Source organism: Eublepharis macularius, chromosome 4 (genome assembly GCF_028583425.1).
Source record: "Eublepharis macularius isolate TG4126 chromosome 4, MPM_Emac_v1.0, whole genome shotgun sequence".
Lineage (NCBI taxonomy): Eukaryota > Metazoa > Chordata > Lepidosauria > Squamata > Eublepharidae > Eublepharis > Eublepharis macularius.
The window spans coordinates 130,432,719-130,452,664 of record NC_072793.1 but is presented as its reverse complement, the minus strand read 5'-3'; the positions used below and the strand labels follow the sequence as shown (position 1 = coordinate 130,452,664).

The following is a 19,946-nucleotide window of genomic DNA, read 5'->3' as shown; positions in this document are numbered from 1 at the left end:
ACTGCCTATCAGGGATTGCAGGGATGAGATTGGAGTGCCCATGGCTACAGAATACCCCCCTTCCCCCCCATCTCCCTGGGTGTCTTCTCCCATGTAACCAATTGTAACCAATTTGCAGCTCCGTGGTTGGAAGGAAGACATGCTGATCAGGGTAAGCTGGGCTTCGATTCGGGTTTCCAGGGTGACAGAAGGAGTGCAGACAGAGTTCAGGCATCCCCCATCTCCTTTTTCAAGGGAATTGATTGATGGTCCCGGCTGGCTTCACGAACCACGGGCGAATGCAATGAACCAGGCTTCCAACGAATGCTGGTTCATTGGCCATGGACCCTCACAAACCGCCGGATCACAAACAGACGATCAGGCGGTCCGTGGGTTTTTTTGGTTCATAATGCGGTTCATGCCCATGTCTACTCAAGAATCCCAAATGGCTAGAGGTCAGGACTTCCATTTGCAAAAACCATACTGATTTTTCACCAGGATTTGTCTTTCTGTAAGTTAAGCAACTTAACCTTTAATAAAGCTTTCCACTGGTTTATCTCTTCTAACAAATGTCTCCATCCTCTATGGAAGCTCATTCAGATATTGATAGCTGTAGCAATAGATTTTCTCTACGCAGCTCAGTTTCTCTATTGCTTTTTGCTGTTTCATTTGACTTGTGTTGATTTAATTTCAAATGTTGCCTACCTTTTGAATTATAGATTTGAATCTAGATCTCAGTTAAAGGCCATTTGAAACTACTGTAGTGTCAGTGACTATCAACATAATACACTCTATAATCAATGTGTATAGAATGGCATAATAATAAAAAGGAGGGTATATTTTCAGAGCCCAGGCCATTTTTCACCCCGTTTGGTTAGTCAAGAGGAATTAATCATGGCTTGTCTTGTTGTGAATTATAATTGAGCTTTAACCCAGGGAATATCTTAATCATAGCACTGTTCAAAATAGAGCCCTGCAGCTTGACATATTTGAAGGCTGCCTCACCATACACTATAGGAAGATAAAAAGCATTGCTGGTGAAAATCTGCAGTAGGCCAGGGGGAGTTAGAGAGGCTTGCTGTTATGAAGTAGCTCAGAATACATAATTGAATGCAAATGTCTTGTTAGCTAACAACATTTCTGCAAGGATTTTGCTGAATGCCCAGTTCAAAAATTGCTCTATATATTTTATCATTAGTTTTGGATTAATTGCTGAATGTTTGAGTGAGCGATGCTTGATATTCTGATTTTCTTGACTATACCTGTGGAATAAGTAAATCTCTGCAAATTGCTTGGAGAATACTGCAGTGGCTTTTTGTGTGGTGTCAGTCAATATTAACAAGCATAACCTCCAAGTAGCATAGTCATTATAAATGAAAAAGAATGAGAAGCAGGAGACCTTAGGAGATGTTGCATATCTGTATAGACTAAAGTAGGACAACTAGATCATACTTAGGCCTGGTTTAAATATTTACCAAGGATGCCAGTTTTCATGCAGTGGAGGAGAGCACCTCTTCACAATCTGGTAATGTAAAATAATGGGCATTACGGCTCCTATATATGTGAAAGTTTGTAATCTTCCTTTTGTCTGGAAGAAAATACTAATGTAAATTGAGGTGCATGCTTAGGCCTTTGAGTGGAACAGCCACATCACACCCTGCTATAGGGAAGGATTCTACTTCACAACGTAAAGATTGTTGTTTCCTACTACAGTAATATTTGAGTCCAGTAACACCTTAAAGATGTTTTCAGGATATAAGTTTTCAAGTGCAATGATCCCTTTATCAGATACATGTAAGAAGGGAAAGCCCTGAGCCTTTTTCTCTTAGCCAGAAGGTGGAAAGAGTTCTGTAAGGAAGAGATACAATGCAGCTTCATTAGGTGGGAAGGGTGTTGCATACAAGGGCATGAAGATGTGCAGGTACAGTAGTACAATGCGGCCTGATTAGAGCAGAAATTAGCATCTGTAGTGAGATAGGCTGCGTTGTACCATTATACCTTTACATCTTGATGCCCTTCTTTGCAACATCCATCCTTTCTAATCAAGCTGTGTTGTACCTTTGCACACTGATGTCCTTCTTTATAACATCCCATCTTCTGACTGAGATATATGGCTGAGATATAAAGGATCTGGAATCTCCATTCCTACTTGTACCTGAGGAAGGGAGTACTGGGTGTTGTGAAGCGATAGACTGTCCTGGTGGGCCCACTGGTGTGGCTTAGTATGCAAGAGAGAAATAAATACAACACTCCTGCTAGGAAGGTGCACTTGATATTTATATAGGTGGATATATACATACAGTTATCAACCAGCCTGACAGCATGCTCCACATAACCTCTCTGAAAGCTGAGCCCACCTTGCATACTATACAGACAGCTAATATACTGTATCCTAGCCAATCACTAACAAGCTGATGCAATCCCTAACTAGACTCACAAGACATCAATTAGGAGCACCTGCTTGTAGTCACATGATTGCTAGTCTGACAGTTAGATCAAACTCATCTATCTCCTGTCATGGAACTGCTTGCTACCTCACACAGTTTACATATCTCAATACGCCTCCTAGGTAGCTAGAGTTACACCTAATCCCACTCTGAAATACTGAAACTGATCAGAGTACATACATTTGGTGAATACATCAGCAAGATTACAATCAGAAGCACATTTAACAAATTTTACAAAATTATTAACAACATTAGTTTTGACAGTTTGGTAAAGAATCAAGATGTGCTTGCTTCTGGCTCTTGCACCACAGTCTTCAGTCAAATTCAGGGCAGCAGAGTTATCACAGGAAATCTGAATTGGAAGATCACAGTTTACTTTCAAATCTTTTAACAATTGATACATCCATTCAAGTTGTATAATAGTGGCAAGTATAGCAGCATACTCTGCCTCACGTGCTCATGGCTATGATCGTTTGCTTCAAAGACTTATGCAATACTACAGCATCATTTAACATGATCACTATCCCTGTTGTGGACTTTGCCCCTGGTCGATCAGCCCAGCTGGAGTCACAGTAAGCATGTAATCTCAAGTACCCTTGAGATATCTCAGAATTCTTTTTGCTGCTGTCCAATCACGTTGGTAAGGACAGTGAATCCTCTGGCAAAGCAAATGAACCGTGTAACAGATGTCAGGCCTAGTCCATGTAGCTAGGTATAGAAGTGAACCCACTAAAGATTGATACCTGGTCACGTCATACCATAGATCACCATCAGGTTCTTTCAGATAACCTGTACTCATGGGAGTGGATACCACCTTGGCATACCAAACTCAAGTAACAATTTGACAATTTTGTCTCTTTGACTCAGTTGGTAACACCCGTCAGAACCTTGTGTCATGGTCACACCCAGATAATTGCTCACTAGACCGAGATATTTGATCTTACAAATACTCTGTGCCACACTTTCAAACCATTGTAACTGCGCAGCTGTGTCATGCTCCCACACACTTACAGACCAACTATAGCTCATTTTTTTATGCTCATCACAGAACTTGTAAGATTTCATATTTGGTTGATAACCCAAAAACGTAAGCTGTTTGGTTCTGGCACTTCCCTTCCTCCTTAACTTGCGAGGAATGTGCACTGAAGCTTTCATGCCAAATATCCCGAGAAAACCCAGGCTAGGATCCCTGTTATACAGGACTTGGTAAGGAATGTTATCAGTAGCCCTGGTCCACAACCTGTTGGACAGATAACACGCAGCACACATGGCTTCTGGCCAAAACCTCATCTGGAGACCAGAATCAGCTAACATGACATACATCATGGTCTGAAGAGTAGAATTTTTCCTCTCAGCTAATCTATGTTCCTGAGGAGAAGCCGTGTTAGTTACCCTTCTTACCACACCATTTAGCTCCAACCAGCGATCAAATTGATCAGACATGAATTCCCCACCTTGATCCACCTGTATGGCTTTAAGTGAAATAGCCAGTTGCTTCTGAGCACGCTTAGCCCAACCCTTGAATATGGTGAACGTGTCAGACTTATGCTTCCTAGGAAAGACCCAGGAATACCAGCTTTTGTCATCAGTCAGGATTAAACAGAATCTGTTATTAGAACAACTCTTGGGGTATAGCCCCACCAGATCCATATGTACCAACTCAAGAGGATGCTTTGACACATGACTGCTCGCTTTAGCAGCAGGATACGTGTGTGTCTTTACGTGTTTGCAGACGGTACAATCCAAATACTCAGAGCAAGGTAACACCTTCTCCCTAGACAAAAGCGCTAATGTTTTACGCAACCTTTCAAATGATGGGTGACCCATTCTCCTATGAAGGAGATGTATACACTTGTCGTGCTTACACTTGTTGATTACCACCTCTGCCTGTAAAGAACTATTATGCACAGGTGGTCATTTAGCTTAGGCAGTATTTTATATTTTGAGAAGGAGTACAGTCTAAGTACATTTAATAAACTCCAAAGACCCATTAACATAGACTATATGGTGTTATATAGAAAAGAGAGAATAAGGAAAGAAGGGAAAAGCTATATAAGTAAGAGGTTGAGTCTGCGTTAATAAATCCTGATATGCCACAAGATTCTGATCGTTGTTTTTTCTTCTCTCTTCATGAAAAGTGGTACATCCAGTCCTTAATCCCTCTTTCCCCTTTCAGTATTGGCATGCTTAATTCTTTCCATGCAGATCTGCTTTTTTCTTCTTCTTTCTTCGTGAGACGTAGTACATCCAATCCCTAATCAATCTGGGCCACCAAAGGTAGATTCTCTTGTCTTCTAGCCATTTCTGAAGGAGATCAGTATGGATGTAGTTACTCCTCTGGTTGTTTCCCTGTTTTAGATCCGCTGCATTCTTTCCTCCCCTTTCTGTGTTGGGATGCCTGTTTCTCTCCATGCAGGTCTGATTCATGGCCCCACCTTTTCTTTACTAAAGTTTTGTGTCTTGGAGGGGACGTCCTGATAAGATCGTCCATTTTGTAAAGTGTGTCGCAGACTGATTTTCCCCTCATTTGGCTTGATTTTTCTTTCAGTTAAGTCTGTCCCTCCAGAAATGTTTTCTGGATTGTGATTTCTTGTAATCTCTTTTCCTTTTCCACTCCAAATATCGCATCTGCTTTAATTAGTAACTCTGTCATTATTTTGGACATTTCTTGCAAACTAACAAGTACCTCTTCTTGCCAAGAAGCCATTTCAGAAAATCGTAAAAAGCTTTGATTTGGTTACTTATATTCAAAGATTTATAGCATTCCAGCAGTTGCTGAGAGAGTCATTCCTCCCCCATCTCTGCCCCTCCCAGCTCGCTCGGGCAGCCGCACATAGTTAAGCCGAATTGACCCATAAAACCATAAATCTGTCCACTTACTTGATGAAAGGCTGTGGGGTCAGTTAAGATTCTCTTAGAATTGTTTTTTTATCTGTCTTGTTAAGAATCTGCTTGATTTGCTGTAGTTCTTTTTCAGCCTGTTGGACTCCCGGGTTCACAGTTAAGTAGCCATGTTGGCTCCTTCTTTGGTCCTCGCTTCAGAACCAGTATCTGGGTTTCTGGAGGTTCGCCAGTCCCCCTAAGCTCTTCCACCTTGTTCCAGCCTGCATCCCCTCTCTGGGGGGAGGGCTTGGGGGTCCGATCTCTCGGCTCCCAAGGAACCAGGAAGGTCATGACAGGGAGCTCATAAAACTTCCCTCTCGTGCTTTCACTGTCTCATTCCGGAAGTCCCCTGGCAGAGGTTCTTTCTCTATGTGTCTTGTCTGACTGCTGCCACCAGCGCACTCAGCTCAGCTCCTTCCCAGTCTAGCTCGCCTCCCTCTGACAGAGGGAGTGCTTGCTCCTGTCTGTAATGCAAGCAGAGAATGGAGTGCCACCATGTGAAGCCTTTGTAGAGAAGCCCCTGCCAGAGCACCATGGATGAACGGGCCAGGTGTTGTGTGGGGATCCTGCCAAGCTCCCCACACAGTCCCTTCTGTGCCCTGCACCACCCCTCAGTCTGCCCGCCCTGGGCAGTGGCTTAGGAAGCGAAGGACTGGCCTTGCCTCTCCCACTCTGCACCTACCTCAACCACCCTGAACCTGCTTCACCCAGCCCTGGTGCCCTCCCAGAAGGGTGCTCTCCTAGCCTGTCCTGTGCCTGCTGCCTTCCTTCAGGCAGAGGGGTGAGAGCTCCTGGGCCAGACGGGGGATTTGCTGCCCTAGCCCTGGTGGGAAAAGGGTGCCTGGGAGAGCCACAATGACACCACACGAAGGTGCAGCGGCCCTACATGGCTCCCCTCCCAGCCTGGGCTTGGGGGGACGCCCTTCTGGGAGGGTGCCAGGGCTGGGCAAAGCAGGCATGGGACAAGTGAAGCAAGGCCAGCTCTTCACTTCCTGAGCAGCCTCGTACCTTCTGGGAGGGTGCTGGAGCCAGGCAAAGTAGTCATGTGGTGGACGAAGCTGACCTTGCCTTGCCTGACCTGTGCCTGCCTTGCCCACTCTATGCCTGTTTTGCCTTTCCTGTGCCTGCTGCCTTCCTTCAGGCGCAGGGTGGGAAAGGCAGGTGCGGAGCAGGCAAGGCAAGGCCAGTCCTTCACTTCCTAAGCCGCTACCCTGGATGGATGCACTGAGGGGCGGTGCAGGGTGCAGAAGGGGCTGCGTGGAGAGCTGGCTGGGATCCCCAAACAACACTTGGCCCATTTGTCTGTGGCACCCTGGCAGGGGCTTCTCTACAAAGGCTTTGCATGGTGGAACTCTATTCTCCACTTACATTCCAGACAGGAGCAAGCACCCTCCCCATCCCCGTCCCCATCCCCCATCAAAGGGAGGCGAGCCAGGCTGGGAAGAAGCTGAGCTGAGCATGCTGGTAGCAGCAATCAGACAAGATGCCTACAGAAAGAACCTCTGTCATGGAGAAATCACCTGAACTCTTGCATCCCACCAAGAACTCCTTGTAGATATGAATAGCTTTGGAGGCAGTTGGTATCACCATCCTTGGAGGCTGATTCAGAAAGAAGCTCACCAGGGAAGCCAAATGAATTGACCCTGTGAAATGCTCAGAGCCAGAAGTTGTTTCAGCAGCCTTGATTTGGATCTTGCGCCTTCTTGTGTGACAGCAACCTCCCTGATAGTCTCAGCTCTGATCCTCCTAGTACCAGCACTGCAGAAACTGAGACTTATTTGAGCATAGTTCTGCTATAGTGTTCCATTCTGATGTTCTAGGGTCATTTATGCCTTTGCTGTATCCTAGTGGCTGTTCAGCAGACTAGCTTCCAACAGCAGCACTAGAGGGATGTTTCCACAATCTGTGATATTTCCTGTCAGAATTACTTTCCAAAATCCAGTTTTATTGTTAAGCATTTCTATTATATTTTTGAATGTATGTGTTTTGGTGTGAAACACTGTTTCATTTTAATGAGATTTAAAATGTTTAAAAAAGCATCACCTCAGAGAACTGACATATACTTCTTCCATAAGGTTGGGAACAGCAGGGATTCTTGAGAAAGTAGAAGTTAAAGGAAAATGGTATAGCTTTCTGCATTGCTAATGGAACATTTCAGTACATTTTATGAATTCAGATGAACTCTTTTATCCCTTCTGGAACAGACAAAAGGAAAACCTCCTGAATTGCATACATGCCATGTTTCCTCAGGTTGCAGTAGGCTGGTTAACCAAATTCTCCGGAGGACCGTTCACTTTGCATCAGAAATTACTCTTTCCTTCTTCAATTGAGCCGTGTCTTTCAATTAGAGTCTGGGATTAGAAAAGCGAGCATACCATGAGACTTTAAAATAGCAGCTGTGCTTTGTTTTAAATGATTTCTCCTCAACCAGACAAATATCATTTGCTACACACTGGATTCTATGTCCAGGTGCCAGAAAGCTCATAGATGTAGGATTACGAATTTCAGTGCTGTAGGTGTCTTCATTTTGAAGTGGGAGCAAAGGCAAAATGTTTGAAATAGGAACATATGAAAAGTGCTTGCTTAGTATGCAATAAGAGTTCAGTCCTTTGCATCTTCAGTTTGGTAGTGGCGAGTGGGGAAGGGAGGGAGAAGGATCTCAGGTGCTTGAGAGCCATTGCCAACCAGATGAAGCCAAACTGGTCTAAATGAACCAGATGTCCACCTCAGTGTAAAGAAATTTCATATATAAACAATGCTATTCAAAATGCTCTGTGTGTGTTTGTGTGTGTGTCACTGTCACTGTCCATTGATTTTATTGGTATTCCTTGAAAGGGACTGACACTTCAGACATGAGCATAATTCTATTTGTGACTACTTTGCTTTTTTTTTTTTAATGTGCAGGACAAGAGAGAATTGGGAAAGACTCCCACTATGAGCAAGAGGGTAAAGTTCAGTTTGTGATCGACGCTGTTTATGCCATGGCTCATGCTCTTCATCAAATGAACAAGGATCTGTGCACTGATTTCTCTGGTGTCTGTCCGGAGATGGAACATGCAGGGGGCAAGAAGCTGCTGAAGTACATACGCAGTGTTAACTTTAACGGTGAGTCCCTAATCATTTTTTACCTCTGTGAGCCGGTTTGAGTTAATAGCTATTCAGCTAACCCTGCACTTACCTTGAAATACATTTAATCAGGGTTTTTTTTCTGGGAAAAGATGTGGTGGAACTCAGGACCGCCCAATGACATCACTTTGGGTCAGCTGGAGCAAGGGGGGAGTTTTTAAAAGTTTAAATCACCCTAGGTGAAAATGGTCACATGGCCGGTGGCCCCGCCCCCTGATCTCCAGACAGAGGGGAGTTTAGATTGCTCCAGCGGTACAGAGGGCAATCTAAACTCCCCTCTGTCTGGAGATCAGGGGGCGGGGCCACTGGCCATGTGACCATTTTCAAGAGGTGCCGGAACTCCGTTCCACTGTGTTCCCGCTGAAAAAAAGCCCTGCATTTAATGCAAAATAAAGCATGTTGCTTTCAATAAAACTTACTTCCAAGTCACTGCTCTTGAGCTGCTTTGCTTGAAACAAATGTGCAGGCCTAACACCCTCCTTATTTCAACCAGATAATTAAGCAATAGCCTTGTTTGTTAGGTGCGAGTGGATGGTTTCACCTTCCCTGCTGTCAACTCGTTCTCACTGGATGAATACTTTAAAAGATAAGGCCAGCATACACTCTTGCATCTATCATCATGAATAACATGGTTATCTGTGTCTACAGTGTAGGACTCTATAATGGAACATCCGTCATTGTGCTGATTCTGCACATAAATTCATTGATGAGCCTTTACAGCTGATACATCATAAATATTATGCTGTAATTTGTTGTAAGGTACCTTGGGTACCTTTCATATAGTATATAATGTTAATAATGATGATGATAATGATGATGATGATGATGATACTTTACCACTCTACCTTCCCACCCTTGATTACAGAAATGTCCAAAAAATAATCTGCACTAAACTTTTCTTCCAAGTAAAGTCTTCCTTATCTGCAGGGTTGGATTAAAACAAGCTGAAACTCTATGCTATATATCATGTTTAAGGGGTCCCATAGCCTTACAATAAAAATAGTAATTTAATATTTTTTAGCATTTTGTTATTTAGAGGTGTTTCACAATCTGAAATCCTAAACTGTAGTTTACTTCGCTTGTACATAAATACATCTCCGCATATCTGACAAATCCTTTTACAAGCTGAAGTGAGGCTGTTGCCTGTAATGGTTCATTAAAAATAAAATAAAACGTTCTCTAAAGTAGCACCTTAATCTTTGATCTTTTCTGCTATTTGACATAGTCCCATTCAGATTTAAGGAAGAACTTTAATAGCAGAAGAAATACTTCATGTGCAAAAGATCTTAAATTTATTTATTTACTTTTTAATTTTACTTAATTTATACTCTGCCTTTTTTCTCACTGAGGACCCAAAGTAGCTTACATTGTTCTCCTGTCCTCCATTTTATCCTCACAACAACCCTTGGTTGATTAGGCTGAGAGTAGGTGACTGGTAAAAGGTCACCCAGCAAGCAGACACATCAGGGTGGGAACTGGAACCTGGATCTCTCAGATCCTAGACCGAAATTCTAACCACTATACCAAACTAGTTCCTCATTCCTTGCCACTTCTCAGTGTTCTCAGCCCAGCTCAAAATGTACCACCTCTGTCCTCCACCCAGCAAGCACAGCTCACATATATGTTTTACCCCTCCTTGCTGTCTGCCACCCATATGAAAGCTGCTACTGCCAGTTACTCTCAGGTGCTGGTGGGACCCAAGTTCAGGCTGGAAATAGGGGCAACAAATCATTTGGTGTGAGGGGCAAAAGAAGAGTATGATGAATAGAGGTTGCTATCTCTCAGCTCCCCCTCCCACTTTTGGAAATGCAGCCCCCTCAACACTTTTGCACCACAGACTGCACTGTCTGCCCCCAAGAAACAATACGTGTGTGAGGGGAGAGGACTGTAAAAGTACTAGTATAAAGCTGAAGAAAAATAAACATATCTCCTTTGAGGACAGTTAGAATTTGTATTCCCCACTCCTGATAGCAGTCAAACCCTACCCTCATGCTAATAGGGAAGTTTATGAATCTGTCTATATCATAAACCCCTCTCCTCATGTGCTTCAAGCACAAGACGTGCTGCCTGGCCAGACAGAATGGCCCCAACCTGGCTGCAGTCAGAAAAATACTGGAACATAAGTTATAGGTGAGGCTGACTAGTTACTCCACATCTCGGAGATTTGCAAATATTTAAAAAGAGGTCTTCCAGGAGTTTCTGAGTTAATCTCATCCATACCCTTCTGATCTTCCCCCTTCCTCCTCCCTAATGAAGGCTAGTCATCCTATCCAACTTCCAATCCAGCAATCACTTTTGTTACCTTTAGTTACACCCATGAAGATACAATCAAGCCTTTCCCAATGTATTGTCTCACCTCTGGAGACAGCCATTAAGCTATTGTTTTGGGGACGGAAGACAGGATTCTGCCCCAGGGTACGTTTCACAGTATAGCTGGACTGCCCTCCACCATAGCTGTGTGTGTGTCCCCCAGGATTTTATGCAGATGAATGCCTGAGCCTTCTCCTTCTTCTTGCCGCAAAACACTGGTTGCTCAGTCTATCTCCTAGAGTGGTAAATATTGCCCAACCCTGCACTCCTCTCCCTCTTCCTCCCTATTTTCTAATTAGTTCTGTGCATATGTTGTGCATGATTTCCTGTGTGTTTGCTCTTGCTGCCCCTTTAATAAAATGCACCAATAAGAACTGGATTCATCCCACCCACCTTATTCTAGCTCCTGACATGAGCTCTTTCTTGGTCACCTTCTCACCTACCAAAGTAGAGGGCAGGACTTGCATTGGGTAGTGCAGTAGGACTCCCAATGTCTAAGGATACTGCTGTGAGCACATATGTTAGTCTCCCCAGATGTTTGCATCAGTATTCAGGCTATTGGAAGGTCTACTTCTACACCTGATACAAGACCTTCCTGCAGCCCAAGTAAATTAGTGAAATGGGAGGCAGGAGAACTAGTTTTAAAGTAGTAAAAGTCCAGTTGCACCTTTAAGACTAACCAACTTTACTGTAGCATAAGCTTTCGAGAACCACAGTTCTCTTTGTCAGAGTCCAGGTGCTACTGGACTCTTTACTATTTTGCTACTACAGACTAACTCGGCGAACTCCTCTAGTTTTAAAGTGGAGCCTGCATTCTACTGGACTTATTTGGAGCTTAGCTCGTGTTGCCAAACTCCTGGGAATGTTCAGCCACAATATCTAGGTTCCATTAGTTATTTCTAGTGCTGAGAGGGTCTAGTCCTGGGTCTGCCTTTATAGGGCAGCAGAAGAAAAATGGAAGGGGATGAAATGGCATCAGTCAATGTTGCAATGCCATTTCTAGCTGCATAACCAGAAGTGATGTCACTATCTTGCAGGACACTACAGGAGTTACCTGAAACTCTGTTTTTTACCTTAGGGTTTCAAGTGAATCCTAGAGCATCCTGCAATGCAATAATGTCACTTCCTTCTACACAGCCAGAAATGATGTTGTAGTGTCAGCAGATGCCATTTGGGTAAGTCTCACCCTACTCAGTCTCCTGGGAGTTTCCAGAATTTGGTTGGCAACCCTCCCTAGTACTAAGTATGGTTTACATTTCTGCAGCACAAGCTGATGTTACACACTGTGTCCAGTTAGGACAAACAAGAAGTATATCATCCAATTTTTTGCAGACTGTCAAGTGTTCCTCTAATAGTACCACTCTCTATTAGTCATGGGCACGAACCAAAAAAACCCCTGAACCATGGGGTTTGTGGTTTGTGGCATTTTCATGAACCAGGAACCAGGAACCCTCCGAACTGGGGCAAGTTTACAAAGCAGTTCGTGGTTCGTAGATCGCGGTTTCTGGGGTTTAAATGCCCCTTTCTGGCCACTTAGCAGCAGCAGCAGAAAAAAGGGCATTTAACAGTTTAAAAGGTCCTTTCCTGCCACTTGCAAGTGGCAGGTCCCTTTAAACTATCAGCTGGCATCCACCCCCCACCGCCTGCCAGCTGATAGTTTAAAGGGACTCTAAACAGCTCAAAGCCCACAAACCCCACCCCCTGCCCACTACCAGCTGATAATTTAAAGGGACCTGCTGCAGCAGGAAAAATTGAAATGGCCATTTTCCTCCTGCTCCAAGCCATTTAAACTGCCCTAATTGGCCCTAAACTGGCCATTTAAACTGCAGTGGCAGGGAAAGGAGCATTGCCCTTTAAAACGAACCAAGCAGAACCAGTAGACCAGTTCCATGGAAGTTTGTGGAAATTAGCTTCCACAAACCACTGGTTCGCGACCCATGAACCAGGCTGGTTTGTGGGGGGGTTTGGCTCGTATTCAGGTTCGTGCCCATCTCTACTCTCTATTGTCCTTAGAGCCATCCAGATAGATTTATGTGTGATATCAAAAAAAAAATAAAAAAGATTGTGTTTATGTCTAGCTACCAGCAAAGAGTTTCCCTAGATATGGCACATTATTCAATTATTTTCTGAGCAGGTAACTGAATATAGAAAGTATTGAAATCTAAGGGAAGGAGAATGCAAGGACGAATTAAGAATAGGTCTCTTCAGTTGTTTTTCCTTCCCCAAAGCATGTTGATTAAGAGCATGTTATGGAGGAGGAAGCTGTTTCTGGATGCTAGTCAAGATTCACTAGACCAGGGCTGTCTTTGGATGGCAATATCTCTCTGAAGCAGATGGGATATTTTCAGGGGGGGAGGGGAGGAAATAATTTAGAAGTTCAATTCACAGCACCAGTTTTCACTGAAGAATTCTCTTGTGTGGCAGAAGGGAACAACCCCATATTTTCTGTCATGCATAAGATTAGAGTGTTGTAGGTTTCTATTTTTAATTTCCTTTTCTGCCAGCAGCCATGGGGGTCATGTCAATTAATCAAAAACTGACAAAGAAGAGTATGTCATGTATTCTAAAGTGCCTATTTAAAATGCAGCAGTGACAGAAGGCCTCAGATAGTTGTAAGTCCAACCTAAACTCTCTTCAGCCTCCATAAAACAAACGAAGCGGTCATTGTAAAGTGTTGGCCTTCTCTCTCCTTTCTTTTGCTTCACTTCCTTTCTTAGGTAGTGCTGGCACTCCAGTGATGTTTAATAAGAATGGAGATGCACCAGGACGTTATGACATCTTTCAGTACCAAATAACCAACACCAGCACTCCAGGTTATCATTTGATCGGCCAGTGGACAGATGACCTGCAGCTCAATGTGAGTCTGTTTTACTCTGTACTTTGTTGCATTCATAGCCAGATAGTAATGAGATAAACTACTGTTGAGCAAATATTTAATGCTCAGGTATATATGACATGTTCTGATGAATCTCAGGTAGATGAAAGTCTATTATTTGCTCAGCAAATTTGTAATATGTATACATCTACTGCAATCTTGAGAAATGACATCAGTATTTAATATTACTTGGGGTGGGAAGGCTCTTTGGTAGTATTACTGATCTTGTTGACATCTTAGCAAAAATCTTTCAACCATGGCAAGTTCATTAGAGCTCCTATTGTATTTGTTGTTGTTGTTTTAAATCATCCACTATCTAGTTTGCTTTTACTAAGGTCCCATTTGCATGTACCTGTACTGGCTTAACAGCCAATTTGGCATGCGTAAAAAAGACCCAGGTGGATCGAGTCATGTGTCTACACACAACATGAACAATATCATCATGGCCTTCAGAAGTCTGTTCCTTTCATTGTATGTAAGCATGCCAGGAAGCTGAACCACATGAAGTGAAGTCTTTACATGTAGCAAAACTGGCACTGAAATAACTATGGAGGCAGCATTAATCACACTGGTAATGGTGCATGTAAGTGGAATCTAATGCTCAGATCCCATTTTGACATTCTCACTAACGTACTTGCATCAGCTTCTTTGTTCCCAGACTCAATGAATCTCTAAAGACTTCTGTCCTCATGAAAACCTGACTTCATAGCTAGAAACTATGGAGATGATGTACACCAACCCTTTAAGTGAATTCACTTAATAATTCTTAAATGTAAATGAAAACATATTGATTTAGGGCTAAGATGAACTGAGATGGTGACCTTTCCTAGTTTATTATGATTTATATTGTAGTTATAAACTTTGTCACACATTTATTGTATGGTGATGCTTATGCAGCAACAATATGCAGCAATATGAGGAAAAGGTTGATGTAATAAACGAAGGCTGCAATCCTATGTACACATTTCAGCTCAGGAGACTTCAGTGGGGCTTACCTTGGAGTAAGCGTTTATTGGTTCATGCTGTAGCTCTCATTGATTGATCACTTCAGCATGGCTTTCCCTGGATTTTAATAGTGGTTGCGTGTGCCATATGTTTTAAATGATCAGATGTCTTAATAGAAATTGATAGTTCTTTAAAAACCTGTTCTTATAAACAGGAAGATGTAGTCAGATTAGGAAAAAATGTCCTTCCTTCTTCTAAAATAATGCTGATATAACATCTGATTACTCAGTGATATAAGATAATTATTGAACACCTTTTTTAGCACTTTTGATATTTACCCCATGAGCTAAATATATGTATGTTTAACCCACCCTCAGCCAGCCTACTCCTGGATTCCAGAACCAAAATCTGTCCAACTGCTCACTCATTTGCAGACCATATAATGATTTGCATATATACTAAATTGCTCAAATTACTCAGAAAAATAGTAGATGATAATTCATAATATAATTGTCTGAAATCCAATCTGAATGTTGCTGGTCTGATACTGAGAATGTACAAAACATTTTAGAAGGTAGCAAACACACACACCACACACACATAGAGAACAGGGTTCATAGTTATTTAGTTAACCATGCCAACACTAGAACACTGTGTTAGAACAGAGTAGGCAGAGTTCCACAGATTTATTCTGCCAATATGTTGCTCTAATTGTCATACTGAAATCCAAGGCAAGATGCTGCTTTGAGACATATGTGTTTCTTAATATAGAACCATAAAGATTGAGAAATGATTCTCTTGAGCTGCTTGGCATCCCAGCATGGATTTGGGTTAACTGAGGATAAGGAGCAGGTACTTTTTGTACATGTGCAAGTAAATGGAATACTAAAAATATAATATTGAATTATTATTATTTAGAATTCCGTCTCATCCAAGAGGATGTGTGAACTGGAATGGTACAAAAGCAACTTTGTAATATAATAATACAATAGACTGTACTTTAGGTTCTACTTGCACTTTGAATCTCACTTAATACCCCCTATTATACATTGTATCAATGAAGTTTCTCTTCAAACTATTGATTATCCTACATGACCCTATTATTCTTTCTTATGATATTCAGTTGCACTTTTGTTATCTGGCACTTGAATACTCAGAATGTTCAGTTGTATGGCATCACCCAGAGGGCAAATTCCTCACCCACACCCATCATACCCTGAGACTCTGGGCATACACACACCTCACTCCCACCTCTCCAGCTACCCAATTTGATACCGCTGGCAATAAGCTTTATATGGCAGATTTTATTAAGTAGCAACATATTTGTTTGAATAACCAATATATAATACATTAAGAGAAGCTCAAAGATAGCTGTGACATTTAAGTGCTACAAGAATTAATAGGGTTGTGTGTCTCCAAATCATCTTTGCAGGACTTAGCCATTCTGAAAATTTCATTATAAGAGTTACTACACAAATTATTCTTTTATCATGAAATTTATGGTTCTTGTATTACTTCAGATTTGGAAATTCATCAGATTAGACTACTATGATCAATTCACCAAAAGATATGCTAGTCTCCATATTAAGAACTTAAAAGCTATTCTATTACAATGAAAGTACATTCCACTATATAAAAAGAAAGCCATATTGCTGATGACTCACTTTTTATCCTGGCGCACGCGTGTTGCCAATGATCCTCGAGCAGGTGCCTTGCTGACAGTTCTGGCCTCAAGGCCACTGTGAAGTGCCCACTTGCTGCCCGGAGGGGACCCACCAAATCAGTGGCCTAAGTACTCCTACTCATGCCTCTCTACCCTCTCATTCTGGCCTCAAGGCCACTGCAAAGTGCCCACTTGCTGCCAAGAGGGGGACCTGCCAAATCAGTTTGCAGGAGCCCGTTGTATTTTTTCATGCCTCATTCTGAAATGCAAGTAGGCAGGGGAGATGTTACACTCCCATGCTACACCTTCTGGGGTGTTACTGGCATGCAGCATTCAAGAGGAAGAGGAGCCCTGCCGGGGAAGGGGTAGTGCGGCCAGGACCCAAGCACTGGTGGCATCCTGAGCTCAGAAAAACATGTGTGAATAGACTCTCTGGAGGACTTTGAGGCCAGCGTCTCTGATCAAAAGGTAGCAAGCGGCTCAGCCATGCCAGCTTCTCCTCTGTGGCCACGGTGCCCAAGCATGCACTTTGAGGCACGCCATCCTTTCGGCCCAATTTTTAATGTGCACAATGTGGCTCCCCAGTGAAGTGCTTCTGTGCTTGGAGCAGTCCGCTCACACAGCCAGCCTGGCTAACCTCCCTTCCAGCCCGGGGGCGCTTTGGTCCTATTCAATTTGGATTTGGGTGGTCTCTGGCTAGGCAACAAGGTTTCACCTGAGGCAGAGCCCCACCTCGACTGCAGAGAAGACCCCCAAGGGCCCTGAGAGGGGGGAAGAACCAGGAGATGAAGGAGGCTGGGTCTCCAGCAGGGAAGAAGAGCTTTAAACTGAGCTTACATAGGAGGATGCTGGGGAAAGGTGCCACTGCTCTGCCACCAGCACCTGCCCTTCTCTGGGGAGCCCACATATCCAGGCCTTTTAAAAAGGGGTTAGATCAAGATGAGTAGCCATAGAAAAGAACAAGAGTCCTGTAGCACCTATAAAACTAACAACATTAGTGGTAGGGTATGAATTTTTGTGAGTCACAGCTCACGTCTTCAGTATCTTATTTGCCTATTACCAAAGGCTGCTCCCACTTTCTGCCCTTGCTGCTTTTTTGCCCCAGGAAGCAGCTGGGGAGGAGGGCACAGAGGAAAATGCAACCCACCCAAGAAGAGACAAAAGCGCAGAGAGATTTTTGAAGAAATTTTCATATAGATTTTTCTAGACGTTTTGAGTGCCACCAGGAGGGGGCCCACCAAATCAGTTTGCTAGAACCCGTTGTATTTTTTCACACACAACGGATTTGGTTGTTAGTCATACATAACAGGTGACACACTTCCTTGTACAAAAGACCACTGTTTCCAGGGCTTAGGAAAAGTTCCTCCAGTACATGTTCCACTGCAAATAAAAAAAAGGGAAAGGAAAAGGAAAAACAAAACAAGCAAGCAAGAATTTAAATTCCTATTATGTGACACTGCATGTGAGCCTTACCTTGCTTAACTTTATAAACTTCTGTGGTGGTGTACAAACAGCTGTGGTGTACAAACAGCTGAAGGACTTTGAAGGATTAATTCTTTACAGAAACAGTGAGCCTTGAGTAACAGGCTACTCTGATTGGGTAGCATGAACTGAACAGAGAAAGATTTCTGAACTGGACACTGAGGAGAAAAGGTCTGAATTCAGCCCTAGCTGAGAGGAGTCAAATACTGACAGTTTGGAGATTCAGCCCTGACTGAGATCAGTTTGACACAGACAGGACAATTGGGGAAAGTTCACAAGGAAGTTTGGGAAGTAGGTGAAGATTCCCATTTGGGCCAAAGAAAGGGGATAGATGTATTGTCGAAGGCTTTCACGGCCGGAGAACAATAGTTGTTGTGGGTTTTCCGGGCTGTATTGCCATGGTCTTGGCATTGTAGTTCCTGACGTTTCGCCAGCAGCTGTGGCTGGCATCTTCAGAGGTGTAGCACCAAAAGACAGAGATCTCTCAGTGTCACAGTGTGGAAAAGGTGTTGGCAGGTCATTTATATCTACTCAGGAGGGGTGGGGTTGAGCTGAGTCATCCTGTAAGAGTTTCCCAGGGTGTGGAATGCTAATGGAGGGAGGCTTCACTGTATCCTGAGGAGGTTCTTTTGCATATGGATTGGTGCTTGATGTGCTAATCTTCTCCGCAGGGCTATTGTCGGGTGTAGAGTGTTTTGTTAGCCTGGTGTTTTTCAGAACTGGAAACCATGCTCTGTTCATTCTTAAGGTTTCTTCTTTCCTGTTGAAGTTTTACTTATGCTTGTGAATTTCAATGGCTTCCCTGTGCAGTCTGACAAAGTAGTTGGAAGTGTTGTCCAGTATTTTGGTGTCCTGGAATAAGATACTGTGCCCTGTTTGTGTTAGGCTATGTTCAGCCACTGCTGATTTTTCAGGTTGTCCAAGTCTGCAGTGTCCTTCATGTTCTTTTATTCTTGTCTGGATGCTACGCTACCCTCACCTCTGCAGGAGTATACCGTATACCCTGCAGCTGTGGACAAGTGTATATCGGGACCACAAAGCATAGCATCCAGACAAGAATAAAAGAACATGAAAGACACTGCAGACTTGGACAACCTGGAAAATCAGCAGTGGCTGAACATAGCCTAACACAAACAGGGCACAGTATCTTATTCCAGGACACCAAAATACTGGACAACACTTCCAACTACTTTGTCAGACTGCACAGGGAAGCCATTGAAATTCACAAGCATAAGCAAAACTTCAACAAGAAAGAAGAAACCTTAAGAATGAACAGAGCATGGTTTCCAGTTCTGAAAAACACCAGGCTAACAAAACACTCTACACCCGACAATAGCCCTGCGGAGAAGATTAGCACATCAAGCACCAATCCATATGCAAAAGAACCTCCTCAGGATACAGTGAAGCCTCCCTCCATTAGCATTCCACACCCTGGGAAACTCTTACAGGATGACTCAGCTCAACCCCACCCCTCCTGAGTAGATATAAATGACCTGCCAACACCTTTTCCACACTGTGACACTGAGAGATCTCTGTCTTTTGGTGCTACACCTCTGAAGATGCCAGCCACAGCTGCTGGCGAAACGTCAGGAACTACAATGCCAAGACCACGGCAATACAGCCCGGAAAACCCACAACAACCAAAGGGGATAGATCTTCTAGTGAGAGGTGAATTTCCCTACCCAGTCAACAGAGAGTTAATTTTGAAAAATGAAGAGATCCCTTGTCTGGTGTGTTTAGAAACTGCCTTTGGAGACATTAAGAGTCAGTTAAAAATTCAAGACGAGTACTGATGTTTCAAGAGAAGGGGCTTGAGTACTGCAAACCAGCCTTCTGGAAACCAAAAAGAGTAAGAGAATACTCCAAGAAAGTGTACTAGAGTGTTTGGGAAAATGCTGGAACAAAAGCCTTTTAACGTAAAGATTTATGTAACTGTGAAGAGCTTAAAAAACTCTCATTAGTCAGAAACATAAGAACTAAAGTCTTTGCATGTACAGATTTTACCTCAGAGTTATCTATATTGTGTTACCTCAGAATTTTTAAATCCTAATTTCAACTGACCTTCCTATGTTAAATAAAATATTTTGTTATTTTTGTTTTTTTAAAAAATGCCTCTAGTGTCATTTAAGTGGTTTAAGCCAAAGAGGGATGTGTGTGTGTGTGTGTTGTAATTTCATATGAGAAAAGCTTTATTTAAGAACTCAGCAACTGAAGGCTGAGCACTTCTTACATCTTA

General features: G+C 43.0%; 1 protein-coding gene across 1 annotated transcript in view; it reads left to right on the top strand.

The window, feature by feature from the left end:
• The window catches only part of GRM7 (glutamate metabotropic receptor 7), a 703,043-nt gene that overhangs the window by 513,728 nt on the left and 169,369 nt on the right, over positions 1 to 19,946 (top strand). The window contains exons 6-7 of the mRNA XM_054978478.1: positions 8,214 to 8,414; positions 13,463 to 13,602. Of these exons, the coding sequence (XP_054834453.1) occupies positions 8,214 to 8,414; positions 13,463 to 13,602 (341 nt within the window). The remainder of the gene's footprint in view (positions 1 to 8,213; positions 8,415 to 13,462; positions 13,603 to 19,946) is intronic.